The sequence below is a fragment of the Sturnira hondurensis genome, unplaced genomic scaffold (assembly GCF_014824575.4).
Source record: "Sturnira hondurensis isolate 20B ecotype Veracruz unplaced genomic scaffold, ASM1482457v3 Scaffold0017436, whole genome shotgun sequence".
In the NCBI taxonomy this organism is placed as follows: Eukaryota; Metazoa; Chordata; class Mammalia; order Chiroptera; family Phyllostomidae; genus Sturnira; species Sturnira hondurensis.
Window position 1 is genome coordinate 3,043,691 of NW_028090067.1, and position 22,305 is coordinate 3,065,995.

The window sequence follows — 22,305 nt, forward strand, 5'->3', positions numbered from 1 at the left end:
AGCATTAACTTTTTTACACAGTCATTACTTTTGTGACTAACTTATAAAACCTTTCCCATTGGGCCCTGGCTAGTGTAGCTCAGTGGATTGAGCACAAGCCTGCGAACCAGAGGATCGCGGTTCTATTCCCAGTCAGGGCGCATGCCTGGGTTGCAGGCCAGTTCCCTGCAGGCCATTTCCCAGCAGGGGACGCACAAAAGGCAACCATACATTGACATTTCTCTCCCTCTCTCCTTCCCCTCTAAAGATAAATAAATAAAATAATAAAAAAACCCCCCAAAAAACCCTTTCCCATTGTACCTGATTACAGTGGACATCTAAAAGATGGAAAACACAATAAAGGTTAAAATTAGAAGATGGGCAATATATTAATGATATAATAATAATAATTCAGAAATGCTCTCCGTTTTTTAGTATCATCACTTCTTTCCTTTGTGGAAAATTCAGTGTTTTGAATGAGCACTTTTTGCAAAGCATTGAGTTGTGTACAAGTTGTGTGTATTGAATTATTTATATTTCTGTCTTGTTCTATAAAATTTCTGAAGTGGCTTACAAGAAAAACAGTAAAACAGCATAGTATAAATAATACATTTAAAAATAAAAAACAGGAAAAGCACAAATTAAAGTGGAATGTCAAAACTAGGAGAAGAAAAATAGACTGAGTGCAAATATTCAGACCATAAGACCCTCGAGTTTCTGCCGTTGGACTGCTCGGAGTTGGCCTGGAGCCACAGGGAGAGGGGGTGCGGTGAGTGGGTTAGCCCTTGATGCCCCAGCAGCATCGTTTTGTATAAAATTGTTTTCCGTAACCTTTCATACTATTCTTTGCTTTCTTGTGTATAATGGCTCAATCTGTGTTCTCTGTATAAATACATACAGAGATGTATACATAACCTTTTCTGGATGATTCAGAGTTGTCACTAAGAATATGTTTGTTTTTTTTTAATGTTTCTTCAAGGGTTATCAAAATATTACTAGGGTTGTTTGCCCCGCACTCTCTGATTTCTTGAATTTTCAACTCAGGTAAGGTGCCTTCCTGAGTTTTGTCATTTCTTTTTTGCTTTCCTTTTTGGGAGACAGAAAAACAAGCTTGTTAGAATTTTGGATAAAGAGAGAGTGGAAATGTGCTGAAGGAGGGTTTGGAGGATTCTGTTGTGGTTTAATGTTCATAAAACTAGGGAATGAGTTTTATGCGATCTAGCTACTGTTTCTTCTGGGTTCTCTGTTATGAGAGCTGGGATAATCAGATAAGAGATGTCTGTGCAGAGAAGGTATTACCGAAACCACTACATCTAAGGACCAAATAGCAAGGACCCCTTGCATGTGTGTAGTAGTATAGTTTTTAAAGCATTTTTACTCTCATGATCTCATTTGACCCTGTAAGCTACTAGGCAAAGAAGGTTCACCAGATGCTAACTAATTTCACAACAGAGAGATTATCTCAGTGCCCAAAGTTAGAAATTTATAGCCAGATTTAGAACTTGGGTTTCTTGGCTCTTCATACCTCTTTAAACAGTTAATAAATGAATGAAGTTATTGGGAAAGGTTTCCCAGAGTGTTGGAAGCTGAGATCTTCCCAATACTAGTTTGATCCATTCATTCATTCTACAAATTTTTATCAAGTACTTACGATGTGTCATTTATATTCTAGAACTAGGGAGTGGTGGAATAAACAGGCACAACTGACAGCAATCCCTGCCTTTACGGGCTTACTTTCAAGGTAACATTTGAGGACAAGAGTAAATAAGCCACGTGTCTGTCTGGCAAGAGAGAGACATGCAGTGAAAGCAAATAATACAAAAGACATGATGGAGGCCATACCCGAGAATCAGTTAGGGTTCCAACAGGATCAAAGGACACACATCTGGAAAAGTCAGGGGGGAAATATTAAGAAAGGGACATTTCATTTACAAAGGTGTAGATAGGGAGTTTCTCTCTAATTTACCCCTGGAAGTGAGGGGTTATGGACTAATGCACACATGATGTTCAGAGACTAAATCTCTTTGCAAGTTTGGGTTCTGCATGGTGGCAGTAGCATGGGAGCCATCACAAATTTGGCCCAGCCTTGTGAGGCCTCCTAAATCATAATGTAATGTCAGCTTTCAGGACCCTGGGAGTTTACTCCGTCATGGAATGCCTTTAAATTGCATTTCACCATGGAAAGAAACCCAAGCCTCCTCGGTCATGTCAGAGGAGGACAGACACCTCTTCTGTCCCCCCGTATGGAAGTCATTGTTGCCTTTTCATGGAGAGAAAATTACAGATTGATGGAGCTACATTCTCATAGACACTTGGGTGTAAGAGCATTTACACAAATGTATGCTTTGGGCATCTCCCCTCTCCACTCAGGAGACGATGTCTTAATTATTTCGACCAAAGCCAGACCATGTTGTGTGCTGTAAACATCTGGTTTATCATTCATCCAGCTGAACTGGTTTATATTTTGTTAGAAGAAAAGGCTTTGGATTAAAGGCATTTAAGTAATTAAACACATGTCAAGACAATTTGGTGATGGGTAAATATAGTCTCTGTTCCACGCACTGTCTGGGGGCTCTGGTTTAGATTTACCTCCGGCTGGAGTACGAGGGATGAAAGCAGAACGCCGGGTGGCGTGGGCCCTGTTCTGGGGGGGATCAAAACCAAATGGGTTTTCAGGAGTTCAGGACCATTCCTCTAAGTACCTGTCCCCACAGAGCAGAGTTTCCTTTGAGTTTGGCCTGGAGGGAAGAGAGCCGTAGTCCCTGTCACCAAATGCCACTTGTAGATTTAATGAGATTCTCTCTGGGAGGCAGACCATAAACTCTGCTTTGATTGACCCTTTGTGTACAGAAAACCAGAGATGTCTCTGAAGCTAAATGCTAGGCCTCAGGTTTGCGTTATCAGTGTGTGTTTTCAGGTACCAGTCCTGGGCCTGAGCCCACTGTACTCTGTCCCTTGGCCCCAACCCTGTGGATGCAGAGGACCAGTGTTGGCCTGGCTGAATCAGGATACTGCAGAGAGAGCTGTGGCCAGTGCTGAGCAAAGAGGAAGCCCAAACCTCGTCCTTTGGGGACTACAGTTCTAACAGCAATAAGTATGAAATACCTGGTGATTTGATGGGACTTAGGGATCAGTGAGGGGGGTCTCCAGTGAGCTGTGCTTTGAGCCGAGGCACTGCTTCTCTCTGTGGCCAGAGGGACAGAAAAAACGCCCCCCATGTGTTCTCCTTCTTCCTGGCTCCCTTCTGGGAGTAAGGGAGGAGAGGCTGGGTCTTTCTCTCTGGGTCTAGAGTAGAGAGGAAAGACTATCAGTGTGATTCTGAAGAAGAAAGCTTTGCCATTATGGCCAGATGGGTGGTGTGTGATGGAACCAATTAACCCGTTTTTGCTGAAAAGCAAGGAAAAATTTCAGAATTTCAATTTTCAAAGCAGAGACTCTTTTTAAAACAACGTTTGATTATTTTCTTCTTTCAAACTGATTTCCATGCTTGTTTGGGGGTAGAATCTTGGTTTCTGAAGTCTGTGGGTGACCCAAGAGGCCAAAACAATTCCCCTTGGGTGCAGTGGATGCGTAGTGACTTTTCAGCTCGCCTTGCCCCTCTTCATTCCTCTTTCTTTTATGCCCTGTTCCCTCCCTCTGCTCAGCAGCCAGTGATTGGGGTTGACCATATGACACTATCTGAAAAGGAAGAGGTCCATAGCCATGGGGGACAGAGACATGGTCCATGACCGCATGTGGGGGCTCTGGTAATCTGGGTTAGGATGACAGGAATCCTATGGGCTCCAAGGCAAAGAACCATTTGTTGGGCTTCCTGTTAGGAAGTGGACTAATGAACTGGAGTTTAAAGTTTCTTCATCAGTACAGAGTGCCAAAAATTGAAATAGTGAGGTAGGTGGGTGCTTGTGATAAATGGGAAGGGTTGCTGAGATAAGTTTAGCTCTAGGGTGGATACTGTTAACAACCATTATTCCTCCTGGTGCCCAGAGGGGCACTAGATGCTATAAATATGAGACAAAGGTGAGAGGAGAGTGCTCTCTGACCTCAGGCACCGTGTCGACCTTTGGGAGACAAAACAATGAGCAAAAAATACTGTAGAAGTGGAGTGAGCTGCCTGCTTTAGGCACGCACTGCAAAGGAGGCTTTCTTTGACATGGGGGTGGAGCGCACAGCTTTACACCTCCAATGATTTGAAATCTTTCTCAGGATCTGGCAGCAGGACCCAGGAGTTCAGGTTGTCAGCCTAATTCTCTCAGACACTCAGCTACTGTGCTCAGCAAAGCTGAGAATTAGCAGAAGAGTTCAACACCTGTTTAGCTTTTCCCACGCAGTTTTGAGACTGTCTTCAGGGTATATTACTGCTGCCGTGGCAACCGTGGGGTGTGAGTGGGCGGGGGGAGATTAGGTGGGGCTGTGCATGGGGTATGGTCTGGTTGGAGCCCTACCCGCCTGTGATGCTTCAGCCTCTATCCATGTTGACAGCCCTTGTGTAGCTTTGAACTACCTCCACCCCCTCCCAATGTGGGACTCCTCCCCTTGATTATTGGAGGGTGGCTTCACATTGCTGTGGTTATGGCTCTTGAGCTGATTAATGATGCTCAGAGTGAAATTGTAGTCGTGCGAGTAGGACAAATCTGCAGCTCATTGAGCCTCGAGGCACCCCTCCTCCACCCCTACTCCCTTTACCCACTCTGTGATCCCCCTACTCTCTGGAGTTATTTCTGATGTTTTATGTTCATGCGAAGGAGGAAGCTTAAAATAAGGAAAAGGACTGGCCCTGTGGTGATGCTGCTGTACCAAACACCCAGCTCTCAACTCACTGGAAAGGGCCACTCCAGCTGAAGGCCCGCGGTGGCCTCCCACGGGCCTTCACTTCCACCTGGATTCCAGGGCTGGTCTTGCTCATGCCCAGCGTCCTAGAACTGAGGCTAATAGACACAAGATTTGTGGAAGAGGAGGCTGACAGAAGAGAGAGGCTTGTTTGAGAGCCTTTGTGGTCTCCGGGCTTGTAGCTGGGTCCTTGGGTGGGAAGGGGAGGCAGAAAACCATGAATTTTAATGAGGAACTGTTCTTTAGATTCCTTATCCAAACCTGCCCTCAATCCAGAGCCCTGAAAATGCAGATTTACTTGGAGTGTAGACATCATTAAGTGTTCCCTCCAAAACCAGTTTTCTTCTCTAACTACTATCTACAGTCTCTCTGGGAAGATTGATTGAGGGCAGAAAATGTGTTTGAGGTGAAGGAAATCATGGTGCACCAGAGATTTGCCCCTCCCCCACCCTTCCGTGATTACATGAGCCTCCTGGCATGGCAGGCTCCTCCATCCTGGAGTTGGTGAGAAATAATCCCTCCCATCTGGGAGCCAGTGACCTAGGACAGACTATTCTGAGTCAGAGAGAACATACAGACCACTGTATAGTCTTTGAGTAGAACCATGAATGAAACAAATAAATAACCATCCCTCCATGCTAAGTAGAAGGCTCTTTGTTGGGAACATATTGGAGTTACAGGGACAGAGCCATTCATTCAACATAGATTTATTAGGGCCACCATCTGCAAGTGGTATGAAATACTATTGGGATTAAAAAATGAATTCCTCGTTGTGTGGTTTTCAAATTTCGTGGTTGCAGGATTTCTTTTAAAAATCATTGAGAGTACCCAAAGGGCTTTTGCTTACGTGGGTTATATTGATGACTATTTATTATATTAAAAGGTAAAACTGAGAAACTTTGAAAGGACAAGGATGTGCAAACATGCATTCCATTAGTGGTCAGGAGGGCGATGTCCTCACATACTACAGAACTGCACTGTCTACTCATGAGAGAATCGGAGTGATAAAGCAAACAATATCTTTGTACTATTATAAAAGATGGTTTTGACCTTATGAACCCCTGAGAGGGTCATGGGGGACTCTCTGGTTCTCCAGACTGATTTTGAGAACTGCAGCCCCATTGCCCCTACTTCAGGCAGCTTGTGGTCCCCGGACTAGTCACGGACAGTAATAAGCGCTGCCCTGTGAAGGAATAGGAAGGTTCCAGAAATGAGATCACATAAAGTGCTATGGGTCGTTCTGAAATATACTTTCAGTGACCATAATTGTAGTAATTGAGGGAGTCATTCCCATGCTATCACTGAACATAGATTCTCAACTGATTTCGGTGGCCATGGAGGTAGTTGTGCAGCAGGAGGGTGACTGGACCGGAGAGGTCTGAGTGTGTGAGGACGGGAGGAATGCGAGGTTTGGGAAGGCATGTCTGATATCAAAATGTAACTTTACATTTGGGAAATGAGAAAATATTGCTCTTGCCCTGGCTGGTGTAGCTCAGTAGATTGAGCACTGATCTGCGAAGCAAAGGGTCACAGGTTCAATTCCCAGTCAGGGCACATGCCTGGGTTGTGGGCCAGGTCCCCAGTGGGGGCCAGATGAGAGGCAACCACACCTTGGTGTTTCTCTCCCTTTCTTTCTCCCTCCCTTCCCTTCTCTCCAAAAAGAAAGAAAGAAAATATTAAAAAAGAGAAAATATTGCTCTTATACCAAGAACTAAAGTTCGACAGAAACACGTGTAACTCGGAAGTCACAGAGGAGAGTGCAGTGATTCCCAGACAAGAGGTGGGAGAGGGTGGGATATCTATCAGCAGACAAAGGGTAAATCCAGACCCCCCTGCCCTAGAGTCACTGTTTCCACCTTCCTTTCTTCCATAGGTATTAACTCTCTGATAGCAAACAATATCTATGAGGCTGCTTACCCTCTGCATGACGTAAGTACCGTTTCTGTCAGCACGTTCTCTGTACTCTTAAAAAACTTGAAAACCACAGATGACGCAGTGGGTGGATATATACAGGCGAAGCGAGGCAGGGGTGAATCCTGACGTTAAAATACCTTGGCTGGTTCTGAACTGCTCATGACTGACCATAGCTCTGATTTGATTTTTGTCAGTTGTCTGTCCAGCCGTTTCCCCAATGGCAAAATGAACTGGGTTTGTCTGAGCTTTCCTGACACTCCCTGCCTTTGTTTGGGGGAAAGCGTGAGAAGATAGAGTTGGCCTGCGAGTAGTTAAAGGGACATGATGTTGGAGAGGGATGGATGGTCGTGGAAGGAAAGTCTGTGGCCTGAATATACATCCTGGAAAGTCAAACCCTTAAATAAATTAAAAGTGATGCTTTGTGAGTGATAGTTTGTGTAGCTGTGAAATTCTCCATCCTTAATATGCAAATATATACTAAATGTCATTTACATTTTTTAAACATTTTGAAGGAAATCTCTCAAGATTTTTTATACTACTGTTTGGTTAAGTTTTAATAAAAAGACAGATTGTAATTAAAGCTTTCCTGGATTGGAAGTCATGTTATAAGCATCGCATAATACAATGCAATACAACATGTTCAAGACAACACATGAAGAACCTAACTGGCCCATGAACTAAATACCCCATGGCTGCACTGTTGATACGATTGATGACATCTTTAGCACCTGTCACAGAGTTCTGCCAAATGAGATGACCGACTCGGGGATCCCTGAATGCCTGGAGGAGTGTCTCAGATGACAACCTTCTTCTCACTAACATCTTTATTATGGGCCTATTCAAGGCTGGTTCTGAAAGTTAGGGGCAGGGGTGGGCAGGGCATGGCTCAGGGTGATTTCGTGTGATGTGACCATTTACAGGCACAGGCTGTGCTGTCGCCTCTGCTATAAAGAGGCACGGGCTGGTCTCTGGAGCATCTCAGGGGCGTTTCTGACTGAGAAGCTGTCCACAGGAAACACTGCAAGCGTGGATGACTAAGAAAGTGGAATTTTGGCTCCTTACCATGTCATGTTTTTGACTTTCCTCAAATGAGAATGAAAAAAAGGAATGACGTTAGAAAATTAAAACAAATTTGTTCTCTGTTTTTAATAATTTCATTGGCTTTATCTAGCAGTTTTTGCTCTCTTGCAGGGTGAATATGACAGTCCAGGGGATGACATGAATGACAGGAAGGTAAGCTGGCTTCATGCTGTACTGAGTGCTCTGTGCACAGAAGACCATGTATGGGTGTGGGACGAGGTGGAAGTGCCCTAAGTGTTCGATTTATCTGCTTGTATATTTTCAGTAGTTCTTCCACGGCTCCTGCCCCCTGGGAACTTAGAAATGTGAGGTCCACTTCTGGTTATTGACGCGATTGTGTGCATGGGTGCTGCTGGTATTTAGTATCTGGTGGATCAGCTATGCTAACCATCTTACACAAAACCGTTATCCCATTTCCTGGTGAGAAGAAGTCCTTCACTGAGAAACACTGAAAATCCATATTCCTTAAATTCTACATGGGGAAGCTGGCACACAGAAATATTGAGCTCACCCTGCCCTTGATAACACTGCCATAATAAATGGAAATAGGGCTTGGAATACCTCTGACTCTCAGATCCTGCTAAAAATGTATTATTATTCATGCTATTATCTTTTGGGGGGAGTGGGGTCATCTTTAAGTTTTTCTTTTTATCCCATAGGCAGACAAGTGGGGGATTGCCATCCCCAAATTTCAGATGAGGAATCTGAGGGAGGGGGAGGCTCATTCATTCTGTGTATTTGCATAGCTAGGAGTTAGAGGGTATATATAATTTAGGGAGGGAGTTAGAGGTTATAGTTCAGGGAGGTTATAGTTCAGGTCATCCCTTTGGAAGGATCTCTCCTATGCCAGTTATGGCTCCCAACTGGACAGCTCCCTCCCCAGCCCTCCACTCAGCTCCCATTTCTTCTGTTTGCTGATGCTCTGGGAGTGTGGGTGTGACCCTTTCTGCCATGGCCTGATGCTCTAAGGATCACGCAGCCTCCTTAGAGGTGACTGCCCCTCCTGGCTGTCAAGCCCCTCATGCCATCCTCCCTCGAAGCTTCCCCCCCGCCTTCAGCAACTCTGGTGAGCAGAGGAAGGTGGGCAAGGGCAGGAGGGGTGAGGAACTGAAGCCCAAGAAGTTCCCCTCCCCCAGCTCTGTTTCTGGAAAACCATTCATCCCCCAAGTTGCCTTTAGAGCAGCCTTCTTTTTATCCTGCCTATTAGTCCCTGTTATGAAGTGTTAAGTATTAAAAACATAAAAGGTCTTTTCCAGAAATACTGCTGTGATTGCTTACACATGTCCCTTCTCTGCCTGCCCAGGGAATCTGCTCTAGTATTTCGATGTCTTAACCTCATCTGTTTTCTATCTGATGCTAATAGTCTCGGTGTTTAATTTCCTGAAAAGTCCCGGATCAGATTTAAAGGAAAAAGAGGAAGCATTTCTCCCCACATCTCACCTCACTCACCCCAACCATTTTTTGTCCTCCCACTCTCTAATTTCACATTCCTCCCCTTTAAAGAGTGATTACCACCACTGCCCACCTAAGAAACCTCCTGCTGGGTGGGTGCTGACCCAGTCTGTCAAGGTGGAGCACTTTACAGAAACACTCCGGGGACCAGAAACACGCAGCAACTCACAGGAGAAATCAGTCAGCCCTCTGTTATCATCACAGAGGCAGGGAGAATCGAATTGTATACTACCAAAATATGTATTTGTCTTTGCAATGATATTATAGTAGCAACAAAACCTTTTGTCAAAACAGTTTCCTCCCAGAAAATGTTTTCCTTAGGTCAATAGAATTATTTCCAGTGCACAACCCAACTGGGCAAATGGGCAGGGTCTTGGAGGCAGGGAGAGGCCAGCCAGGATGAAGGTACATCTTGGTGCCTGATTCCCATAGTTTATGTCAAAAGGATGCTCAGTAAAGGTGGACCAGCATCCTTGAAAGACAAGAGGCTCCTTTCTCATGGTTTTCCCTTGGGTTTTCTGGCAAGTCCTCATGTTCTTGTTTTCCTCTGCCAGGGTCACAGTCAGGGAAATACATGTTGCAGTGATGGGGGGTAAGAGAAACCATGAGCCCAAGTCAAAGCTTTTTTCTGTCCATTTGGGTTGGGAAATATACCCAGCAAGGTAAGGAAACTGGTCCCCATGTCCATAAATATTTGTCAAGTCAGGACTAATACCTTGGTGTCAAAAATCCCAGCCAGAGCTCCACAGATGGGTAAACACAGCTTCTTGTATATGGTGAGGGGAATGTTCCTTCCTGCAGTTTCAGTGGTAAATGGGTGGGGCCTGAAGGTATCCTAAGGCGCAAGGAGCCAAAACCTCTGAATATGTGCAATCTACTTATTTGTTTTTGTCGCACTGTAATAGTCTACTCTTCATCAAGAGGGCTGCAGGAAGGATGCGGGTTTGAGTGCAAGGGAGGAGAACCCTTGACTTTGTTGCTGGGAGATGTGGAGAAGGTTGGAGGCTGCAGTGTAGGATGGCCTCTGGGGAGACTTTGCAAGGACGTCTCAAGCTGCCCATCCTGCCAGTACCTGGGTGTTCTCCTTCACTCTTCCCTGCAATATGTGGCTATTGCCATGATCTCCTGGGCCCAGGCTCCTTGTAGGCAGATCCCGGCAAGCCCGGAGGCCCCTGAGAATGCAGCCTCCTTCCCTCCCTGCTTGCCTCAAGCAGCTGTGCAGTCTCAATGGACTCAGCCCCAGCTAGTGTCTGGAGGGCTCTCTCTTCCTAATCCTGGAGGGTAATTGAAAAGCGGCTCCCTCCCCCTGGAGAACAGGGTTTTCCCACCTTTCTAGAAAGCAGGGCAGCAGGAAGAAGGAGCAGCATGGGTGTGGATGGGTCCTTCCTGGCCACCAGCAGACACCTGATTCCACATTAGCCAGACCTGCGTGGTTTTCTCAAGCAACCCATGGAAGTGACTGTTAGCATCTTCTGAGGGCTGCCCGACCTTCACTGGCTTCCAGTGGCTTCCCACCCACTTACAAAGGGGAACCCAAGGCACAACATTGGAATGATTTTAAATCCTTGGTCCTAGATTTTCCAACTTTTTATAAGTGATTGTCTTCTCTAGTGGACAGTTACAAAATGACCCACTAAAAGGTGTGTGAAGATAGTCTGTCTTTCTGACAAAAAAGGTACTTTCGTTGTTTTCACATAATTTCTTGGTTTCAGTTGAATTTTCCCTTCCTGTACAACTTCCATTGTACTATTAAAGGAAAAGACAGATAGTTGAAGTGACTTGCCAAAAATTCGAACAGGTCACGGCAGGATCTGGGCGTGGAATTCCGTTCTCTCCCATTCAGGTCTACCGTGTCCCATCAGTGCCTCTGAGCTGGCTGCAGGGGCCTCTTTCTGCCTGTTGCAGGTCCAGCTGCTCTCTGAGGAGCTTGTGGCCCCAGGGCCGGCAGTCTCAGACACTTTGCTGTGCTCTGGCATCGTGAAAGGAACAGCTGGGTTCCTCTCCAGTCTCAAATGTTATACTGAAACCAAGTGATTCACTGTCAAATGTGATTCCTAGGGAGCAGGGCTGGCCACTTGTATGCTGTGACCCATCAGAGGGGTTGGTCCCTGAGGGCTGTTGCTTCCTGCCCTCAAGGTCTGGTGGGAGACTGACAAGCCTGAAATGACCCCTGGGACCCCCCAGAGTAAGGCACTGTCTATGGAGAAGGAGCTGCAGACCTTCCCTGATCTGCTTCCAGGCCTGGCCAGTTGGTATAGAGGACATGCTGTAGTTCTAAGCAACAAAGTGGATTTGCTCAGTGCTTCATTAAAAAATTCTAGACTCTGAAACATGAAAGGGATCATCACAAGTTATTATGGTTGTTCTTCTGAACTTTCCTTAATGCCACTCTCATTCCTATGGGGCAGAGACTCCACAGCCTGCCTCCCTTCACCTTGACTGCTAGTCTGTTCTGGGACCCTGAAACCCAGAGTTAGCATGATCCACTTGTTCTCTAACTATGTGCAATTAAATGTTTATAGAGGTCAGGAAGGGTCTGTAGCACTCTGTACCCCTCTCCCTGCCTTCCCTGCAAGGATGTAGGAGCTGGCCTGGACAGAGCCACATGGGTGTCCAGGCCTCAGATTTGCTACTTTGTAGCTCTAGCTGTCCTGCAGGGGCCACCTAATGATTTCCTCCTCTGTGTCCCTCTAGCCTGTTTGCATCAAGCTCAAAGAGCTCTCTTGGAGCATCCTCACTCTATCAGCAAACTTGCAGATACAGTTCTGTGCTTAGAGGGTGCCACACTGATAAAGCCACTTCCTGGAGGTTTTTTATAGCAGGTCTGGGATCCCACCAGGGTCAAGTCCTGTGAGCTTGGCTCTCATTTTGGGCCCAAGCCAACTGGGCCATATTGGCTTCTTGGAGCATTTCTAGTTTTTCCTTTCAGGGCAGTGACAGGTAGGTGTTCTGAGGCTCAGGTTTTGTCTGGACAGGTGACTTTGGAGAGGAATTTTCTCTAGAGGGCAGAGCCTTTGAGGCAGGTAGTGACGTCCCACAGCCCTCGAGGGAGGACTTTGCCTGTATCTCCTGATGCAAGCTAGCCTCCCTTCAGGCCACAAATGATGTCACCGTGACAACCAGATGCTGGTGAGTCCAGGTTTTACACTGGGGAGGGAGAATAAAAACCCAGGACAGTACAAATGCCTAAGATGAGGGGGGAAAGGGATGTAATAATAACAGTGAAATTAGTGAATGCCACCTACCTGAATGAGCATCACTGAAACTCATGAATTCAGATCCATTATGCACATTGCAACCTCCTTTTGTCTGGGTTTCCTACTTTGCACATGGTGGTAGCTGTGGGCCCAGTTTCCTCTCCCAGGGTCAGTGTAGTTTCTGGTTCTGTTTTTGGCTGTTGGGAGAGATTATGATAACAAAAGTGTATAAGCATTAAGTAGGAATGCCAATTCTTATTTCAGTTTTCATGTTATGTCAAAAGATTCTGAGATGAAAAGATGCTTCCTGTAGGGTTGGTGTTGAACTGGATATACAGAATACCTGATGGGAGTAGCTTTTCCGTGACAGAATTCCAGGTGTGATATATAAAGAGATGTGATGTATAAGGAGAATAAAGAGTAGAGAAAAACATGGTAGCAAGTGTGTTATAAAGTCTGTCCACTGCAGATATTTAATTTGATTCTGTGCGAGTACCTATTCAACATGGCCATCTATATGATGTCTGATGATGGTTTATTACAAAATCACCTCATTTACTTGTAAATGACCTGTGAAGCTCACTGGTCAGGTACTTAAACTAACTAAAATGTGGTTTGCACTTGGGACTGATGCACAGGTCTATCCATGTGTCAGTTCTGCGAAAGTTGCTGTGAAAACATCACAGGATGGCATGGCTGGACATGTTTGGTGCATTGTTTTCTCCCTTATCCCCTAGAATGTGTTCCACTCAAGTTTAACCCCCACCCTTCCACTGACTTCCATTGAAGTCACCAGTGACCTTCAATCACTGAATCCAGGGGTTGCTTCTGGATTCATCCTCATCCAACCTGATCCACCAGCAGCGTTTGGCACAACTGGTCATTTTCTTCTCATTGAAGCCCATTATTTCTTGGCTTCCTAGACCCCACATACTTGGGGTTCTCTTCCACATCACTGGCTACTCCTCTGTCTTCTTTGCTCTTCTTCATCCTCCCCTCGACCACTAAACATTGGAGCATCGTGCCCCGAAGTCAGGCCTCTTCTCTACTCTCCCTTCCCTGGTGACTGCACCCACAGCTTAATGACTTTACAAATCATCTCTTCTCCCTTAACTCCAAATTTGCCTCTCCAGTTTGAACTCCCCTTTAAACTCTAGACTTTTAGAGACAGCCGCTTACTCAACATCTCTAAAGGGCATTGGGAATAAAGTTCAGCCATCCCAAACTGAACTTTTGGTTCCACCAGTCTTGACCTATTTTTTTTTTATCATGGTCTGCCCCCCTTCAGTAAATCGAATCACCATTCACTCAGTTACTCATGTCCAGTTCTCGTTTTCTTTCATTCTATCCTCCCCCAGCAGCCAGAGTGAACTATCTACAGTCTAAATCAGATCATTTCCCCTTCACTGCTGCAAAGCTCCTGATGGCTTCTTTCAAAGTCCGAAGATTTGAGCATGGCCTACAAGCCTCTGCATGGCCACCCCAGTAGTTTCTGACATTATCTCCCGTTATTCTCCTCCTATTCTTCCCAGGACACACCACATGCACTATTTTTAGGGTCTTTGCCCAAGAAGAGTGTTCTTTTGCCTGGAACATTCCTCACTTCCTTCAAGTCTCAGCTCAGATGTCCCCTCTTCAGAGAGGCCTTTCCTTGCACTCCTGTCTGAAATAGTACCAACCCCACTTTCTTCTTTCATATGCTACTCCCTCACCTCGATTTATTTTTCTTCATGGCATTTATAAGTCTTATATGTTTGTATTAAGTTTGTACCCACACACCAGAGTGTAAACTCTATGAGAGCAGCAACTTTGTGTGATTCGCTGCTGTATCCAGTGTGTGGACAGTGCCTGGCAGAGAGCAGAGGTTCAATAAATACTTGTTAAATGAGTGAATGAATGAATGCCAGAGCTCATTTCAATGGATTAAGCAAGACAAGGGAATAAAGAAGGTGGAATTGTGATGATTGGGTATAGCATTGCCTTGGAGTGTGATATTATTTAAGGAAGAAGTCAGTGTGTGTAGCCTCCTGCCTTTGGACATCTCCCTTGAGGATGTTTCAACTTTCTCATTGTCCAAATGAAGCCATTAGGGTGGCTTTGGAGGGTAAAACCTTGACTTTCTAGGACAGACAAAGGTGAATAGTTGCTCCCCCCTTCTAATCTGTTCCCCTGTTTTTCTTGTTTAGCTCCTCTATCAAGAATGGGCACGATACGGAGTGTTTTATAAGTTTCAACCTATTGACCTCATCAGGTAAGATATGGAAGGATATTCTTGGGAAGACTCTAGAGATGCAAGTCCTGAAAGATACCTGTCACCCGTCTTAGCTCCTGGCAGACCATTGGTCAAGCAGAGGGGTCTGCTTTGCTAGGTTGTGTTATTTCCATGTTGTGTCTTATGGATGGGGAAGCAACTCAGGGACAGGATGGAGAACAGAGGCTGTGTGAGGCAGTGGATAATGTAGACTGATACACCATGACTTCCGTCTTGAGGTCCTTTAGCACTGTGGTCTCTCTCTGTCTGCTCTTTTGTGGGGAGGGAGGGGCGTACAGATTTATATCTCTTAATATTGTCCCTCAATATTTGGTCAAAGCAGATCCTTGGGTTATGGCCAAGTGACCACGGTGTTGACCAACAAAAGGGAAGACCTGGAAAATCACATGAAGAATAAGCTGGCTGGCCTGGGAGGGAATGTGGGCTTTTTATGTCTTCTCCAAATTAGAAGGGAGGGAAGACTGGGTCCTAGTGTCCCTTCCTTCGGTGCTGCCCCTAAAATGATGCTCTGTTACCTTAAGGATTTTCCCAGCTTCTACAAAACTTTGGTGAACAGTGCTTTTAAAGAACTTGCTAGAATGCAGTAAGGCTGGCTAGCATAAATTGAGTTGGGGGCTCTAGAAACACAAGGAGTTCTTTGAGTTCAGCCTCTTTCCCAACGGGCACATTGGGAGGCAACCCTGTCAAGTGGGAAAACACTGAGCTGAGAGTCTGGAGACTGGGTTCGTGGCCCGGCCCGGCCACTAGGGGCTCTATGTTTCTTAGGGCAAGTCACAGTCCCTCCTTGGTCTTCAGGCTCCTGGCTGTCCTAAATTGGGAAACTGAACTGAGGGATCTGTGAGGATACTTGCTAGAGCATGCCTGTTTGGAAGAGATGACTCTCAGCCCATGACCGAAATCATGGACTCACTACCACAGCGACCCGGTGGCTCTTCTAATGAACTAATTAGTCAGCACACACACACAGAGAATGTTCTTGGCTGATTGCCCTGGGCTGGGACTGTGAGAAGGGCAGGAGCCAGAAGGATTGAATCCAGAAGGAGGGATTCCAGCTTCTTCTTGGAAGAAGAAAGCAGCCTGGGGGCCATGGTTTGGGCAGGTTCACCTCCCACACAGAGATGTGAGGGCCTTCCCAGGGAACTGGGAGCTCGGCTGGACGACTCATGACAACAGGTGTTTGTTCCAGCTGAAGACCGTTAACCGAAGTGCAGTTAACCATTGGGTCAGGAAGCAAGGCCACTGGGTGACTGTGACCAAGGCTCCCTCGCTCAGCACCTCCCAGGACCTGACTGCCTTTTATGAGGCAAGGGCCACCTAGACTGTTCTCTGGGCCACACCAAGGCTGCTTCCTCCATGCCTGATGGGCTTTGATCTTCCTCTCTGCATCTCAAGTGGCCACCCACTTTGTCGCCTGTTTTCTCCAACTACTCTTTTGTTTTTTAAAAATATGATTAAAAAATTAAAAATTCTCCTTACCAGAAAGCCTGGCTTTCCCCCCAGAGACTTCAGGTGACTGCCCGCCAGCTAAGTGGGAAATGGCTCCAATATGCACTCTGCTCTGGCCACCAAAGCAGCCTCACCTGCAGGGGAAGAATTGCCTTTGGAGCAGAGCCCTGCTCTGGGGCCTGGCGGTTCCTGAGCGCAGAGAGCTCAGATCTGTCTAGACGGGGCACGGTGCACTGTGGAGCTGGAGGCTGGCCACTGCTCCTCACGGATCAGATGGCTAGGGAGCTCCCACAGCCCTGGGCTAGGCCAGCAGCTGGGCCAGGACAGGGAAGGCTGCAGCCTCAGGCGTCAGTTACTGGCTGGAGGGAATGGACGCTGGGTAGTGTGTGTGGGGAGTTCTTTACCCAGTGATACAAGGAACTCCCTGACCTGGATATTTTTGGGAATTCTTGGGGCTGCTGGAAAGAGAGACATTGACAATAGTGGGGAGAGAGGGAAGGGGAAGGGGCTTTAGGGGCAAAGGTGGGTAAACAGAGACAGGGAAGCCGAGAAAAGGCAGCTGGAGGGCTTGTAAAGAGAAACCTGGGGTGGAGGGGTGGAGAACAGCTGTACACAATTGGCAGGTGCCACCCTAACCTTGTTTCACTTCTCTTCCGAGTGGCCCATCTCAGTCTCTGATGCTGTCGAAGTCGCCTCCTCTGTCCTCTTACCTGCCCTCTCGTGCCCATTTCCCACTTCCCACTTCCCAGTCTGATACTGTGCCCCAGGGGCTTCTTCAGCACTGGTTCTCCCTTTACTTCTCCATCTTTCCTGCCGCCAGCTGTCAGGGCTGCCCGTGGCTGCCTTCCCTGAGCCATCGCGGGCCCCACACTGTGACGGGGCTGTTCCATTACTACGTACTAATGTGAATCTTACCCTCTTTGTGCCTCTCGTGGAAATTGCACCCATATGGTCTGTGTTGAAAGATGGACAGAAGCAGGGGAGTCTGATACAAGTGGACTGTAACTCATTCGAAAGCCTGGCAGAGGTATTTCCGCCCATTACCGTGGGCACGTGGCTCCTGTGGAACTCTAGTGCCCCCTCCCCACCCATGACAAGTTTTTGCACTATTCCAAGGCACTGAGAGCTCATTGCGGGTGGGAGATCTGTTTGTATTTGGAAAGCCCAGGACTAGGTGTCCTTCCTCCACAGGCCTTCAAGCCTGAACTTGAAATTTGGAGTTAGAGATTCCTTTCCCTGGGTGGTGAAAGTGGGCAGAGGGGGGATGAGACGCCCTTCCCTGCACCCCTTGCCCCTGGCTGCTCCCGCTGCACCTTCAGTCATGCCCAGCAGGCTGCACTGTGAGACCGCGGCTGTGCCTGTCTCTCCAGCCCAACAGGGCTCTCCACCTTTGCTCTGCTCTAGAAGCCTCTGGGCCTGCAGGCCTGTGCTCTGTGTGTGTGTGTGTGTGTGTGTGTGTGTGAGAGAGAGAGAGAGAGAGAGAGAGAGAGAAACAGTTGCCTGGAAAGTTCCCAGGTATCCAGCAGGGGCCGGCTCACAACAGATTCTTCCGGGAACCTCCAGCCAGCAGCACCTGTGCCCTGGCAGAAACACAGTTTGTGACTCAGACGATGAGGGACAGGATGTGTTAGCTGGAGGGAAACAGCTCTTCTAGTCATTTAGGAGCCATGCGAGGGTCCTTGCCACCAGGGGAGTAGATTTCGGCCCCATGCTGCTCTGGGCTAACACACCAACATCCCAGGAGGGAAATGGCCTTTATTTTCTGGGGAACCCTGAGTCCTGAGGCCTTTAGGGTTTGTACAGGTGCAATCCAGTGTTCATCAAGAACATGACCTGTCTTTTCACTAAAATTAATGTCTGCTCACAGGCTGATTTTCTTAGCCGGGAGGTTTTGATACGAATGAGACGAAACAGACTTTAAGCATCTGAGTTTGATTTAGCTCCTAACTATACTTTGCTGAAGTTGATGTACAGAACGTTTACTTTTAAGCATCTGCAACTGCCTGCCTACGACAGACAGCACAAGGAAGAGGGGGTCCAGAAGTCTATTAGGTTCGGGGCGGGGTAATTGCAGCATGCTGATTTGGGGAATCCACCAAGGGGATCACTCAAGGGCGGCACGTGCCACACCAGATCAGGAGTACAGCCTGCAGAGGGATCAGCGGCTCTCACTCACTCGTTCCCTCCTCCCGCAGACCTCCTTCAGGGCTGCCCACTTTATGAGTGAGACTTCCCAAAAAATCAGGCCGTGAAACCTGTCCCTGTGACAGCTCTGGAGTTCTCTTAGAAGTGTTCTGGCTGGAAACGTTGAGACATGAACACTTCCACAACAACCTGAGACCGATGTCTATGGATCTTGCCATCTCAAGAGTCTCTGGGCATCATTTGTGGACAGCAAGAGTGGCATGTGCTGCCCCCTTCCCCTAATCCAGCACGCATCTCTACTATCTTAGACTCCCAGCCCTCTCCAGCCCCGCCCATAGGGAGCCCATCCAGGACCCCGGCATCACAGGAATTGGCTTTCCCTCCTCCTCCTGCAAGGCAGATAGATGCCCTTGTTCCTGCCAGAGTTCTCCACCATGTATGAGAGAAGGCTGTGTGATTTGACCCATCCCTCTCAGTTGGTCTCTGGGCTCCACTTGTACCATCCTGAAACGTGACCCATCCACTCCTTCCTGGAGGGAGATGGAGGGAGCCCCATTCCTTTTTGGGAGGCTTCTCAGCAGGCCCGGCTGGCTTGGGGGAGGGAAAGGGGAGGAAACGATGTTAATCAACCTGTGATTAATTATTTCCTGAGCCCTGCTGCCTCCTCCTTGATCCTTCCCTGGGATTTATAAAGGCCATTCAGCTCAGTGCAATAAATATTTACTGACGCATGCAGTGAGCAAGCCTCTGTGCTCGGAAACATGGGTGGTGCAGCCATAAATAAAGTGAAGTTTGTGCTCTTAGGATCTGCCAGTTTTGTAGGAAGACAGACATGCGAGATAGGATGAAGTGAGGGCTTTTAAGGACTATAAGTATAAACATGATAATATAGGACAACAGAGGAAGAGTAATTGCTCCTAGCACAATATGGGAGGACTTTCTGGAAGAGGTGGCACTTGAATTAGAAATGTTGCTTTCTGAGGGACCGAAGTTAAATGTCCTAAATGTGTCTTCATTGCCAGCTTGGGCTGCCCTGTGTATGGATTTCCTGTGTAGCTTGATATTGGTGCCCAGAAATCACATTGACCCAAAGTCTGATTCTTCTGACTGTTGACTGGGAGTGGTAAGATCAAAAACTTGACTTGCAAACCCCACCTGTATGGATTCTGTGCTGGCCTGGCCCATGTACCTTGGTCTGCACTGTAAGTTGGCAGAGAATCCAGGGTTGCAAAGAGGTGAGCCTGGGTCCAAGAGAGGAGGCTAAGGAGATGTGAAGTGTGGGGCTAGCACCTTGGTATTTACACAGGCCTCAGCACTCGAAGCATTAGATTTAGTTGGGAAGTATTTTGCAGGCTGGAAAGGGCCAAAATCTTATGGCCCTGAAGATTATTTTTCTTCTGTCCCAGAGTGGGTGGGAGTAGAGTTGATCAAGAAAAGTGACAGTAGCTGGTTCAGGCAAAGCAGAATCAAGGATAACAATGTTTTGTGCTATTATATTCTGGCCCATTTTACAGATCAGAAAAATAGGTCAGGCTGCTTATTAAATCTAGCTGCGAAGAGGCTCTATCCTATTCTCCTTTCTCTCTCTTCTCCCACTAAGAGTCACTTGCTTCTAGTTGGCACCCTCCTGGAGGGAAGGCCGTTGGCCTGTGGCTGGTCAATGGACAAGCAGTAGGAATGTGTGATACTCTCAGCTCCAGTCCAAGACTGCACCCAAAGTCCATCTTAGTCCTCTAAAGCCTCAGAACAACTTTCTATAGGTGGTGGCTCCTGTTAGATCAAACTTTTAAAATCTCCTTCCTGTACTGTCAGCCGTATGGTACAGATGGTGGACCTCAGGGGGCTAAACGTGGGCTCCCACAAATCCATGGGCAGAGTAGGTGAGGCAAGGGTCACTTGTCTTACCAGCTGACTGCTTCCTTGACTCCCTTATGTCTTGTCCTATTTTCCAAGGAGGACCAGAAGCTGATATTAGGCGGAACATGTATGACAAGCTTTCTATTTCGTATCTACTTGGCCCTTGTGTGCAATAAATTCTCACTAATGCGGACCCCTGGGACCACATGAGAGCATCGCAGAAGTGGAATGAGCTCAGAGGTTAGCCTCCTCCGTGCCTGGCCCTGGGATGAAGGAATGAGGCATTCTTCTCCCAGGATATTTATTCAGCAGATTCTCAGTCTCTGCTTGATTTTTCATACAGTAGGGAATGTCTTGCCTCAGAGGTGGCTTGTTTGTCTTCTGGACATTTCTAGCCACTAGAAATGGTCACGGAGCCAGCCAGAGCTCTGCTGAATGCCCTCCTTCTATTCCAGTTTTGCTCCCTGGAGCCCCAGGAACAAGAGGACTCTGTCATGTAGGTCAGTCCTTTAATTATTTGAAAATAGCTTTTGTGTCAGTAACAGTTCTCATATACCCAGGCTTTCTTTTCTCTAAACAAAACACTCCTAGACCTGTTTGCATGTCCTCATGTGACATGGGTTCTTCAAACAACCTTATTATCATGATTGTCCTCACTAGACTCACTGGCCTGGGAGACTCAGAGCAGGGTCCTTCCATACACATCACCTGGTGTAGTCAAGTCAACCCATGTTTTGTACTGACCGTGTGTCAGACACTGGTGCTGGGGGTATGCAGATGAATTCAGCAGGACCCCATTCTCAAGGAGCTTAAGTTCAAAGTCAAATCTCCAAGCTTGTGGATGACCACTGAGCTTTCCTGGGAAATGAAGGGACAAACTGATGGGAAAAAAATTTCAAAAAAGTAATTGTGGGGATATAGAAAACCAGCATGTAGAAAAGATCACGGTGGGGTGGGGGACTGACCCCCCCAAACTAGTCACCCATGATGATGGGCTCAGGGGTATCAGCTTTGCCTTAGGCAAAGTTTGTTGGGTGTGAGTGTAACTTTCTGGAAAAAGCCATTTGATGCATTGTAGTAGCCACAGACCCTGGAAATTCTCAGAAAACATTTTCAGATCACATCACATAGGGGTTTACCAGATCATGACCAACTTAGACTCAAACAAAAACTGAGCCAGGCTTTTCAGAGAAGGAAAAGTATTGTGACCAAAGATCTAGAGAGGCATGCACAAGAAGACAGACTTAAACAGATGGGCTACCTACTCTGGGGAGAGAGTGCAGGAGTGAGGGCGGTGCGCTTTCCATTAAAGACAGGTAGGGTGGCTGTGCACGTGTTTGTCAGGTCCTGAGGTAGTTGCCCAGGAACAGGGTTGAGAATTGGAGCTCAGTTTTAGCTCTGGCTTTGTCTCTAGTTGATGGAACATTTGCACAAACCATTCTCCCTTGAGCCTCACTTTCCTTGGCTATGGAATAGGGATCACAATGCCCGTCCTACTTGCTCGTGAGGATTATGATTAAGCATTGCACAAATACTGTGGTGATGGGCGTAGGTTTGGTTAAGTAATTATTTCTCTGCTCTCTGGGGGAAAATTATAGTATTCCCTAAAATAGCAGAATTTTATGTAGTTCTTTAGCTCAAGGATTTTGACAAATATTATATAATCATAGGGCTTTTTTATTGTGAATCAATGCACTGCATCTATGCATTTCTCAAGTGTGAGTTCTGTGCCTCCCAGCAACCCTGCAGAGTGGGCGTCCTTACCTCCATTTACCTGTGGGATACCGAACTCAGTGGGATAATGTGCTTCCCAAAGCCACAGAGAAGACCCTCTGGGATTCAAACCCAGGCCTGTCTGACTCCAGAAACTATGACTTTTCTCTTGGGCGATGTGGCCCCGCACGGAGCTTTATCCAGCCCGATGTCTGGTGAGCTGGGTTTTGGTGTTAATCCCTTTCATTAGCCACCTCTGAGGGGAAACTGGTGTGGTCTGCTGGCTAACGGAGCTGACTGACCACGGTCAAGCCTTGCCTTACTACAGAGTCATCACTGTGAGCCTTCCTCTGTGCTCGGTGAAAGTGGCCTGTCACTCTCGGGGCCTGAGGAGCTGGATAAAGTTGTTTGCGTCTCTGTTAA

At 47.1% G+C, this 22,305-nt stretch overlaps 1 protein-coding gene across 6 annotated transcripts in view; it reads left to right on the plus strand.

Moving 5' to 3' along the window:
* The window catches only part of ANO2 (anoctamin 2), a 329,301-nt gene that overhangs the window by 113,115 nt on the left and 193,881 nt on the right, over positions 1 to 22,305 (plus strand). For all 6 annotated transcript variants that reach the window (XM_037068063.1, XM_037068065.1, XM_037068064.1 and 3 more), the window contains 3 exons: positions 6,680 to 6,735; positions 7,912 to 7,953; positions 14,636 to 14,700. In XM_037068063.1, the coding sequence (XP_036923958.1) occupies positions 6,680 to 6,735; positions 7,912 to 7,953; positions 14,636 to 14,700 (163 nt within the window). The remainder of the gene's footprint in view (positions 1 to 6,679; positions 6,736 to 7,911; positions 7,954 to 14,635; positions 14,701 to 22,305) is intronic.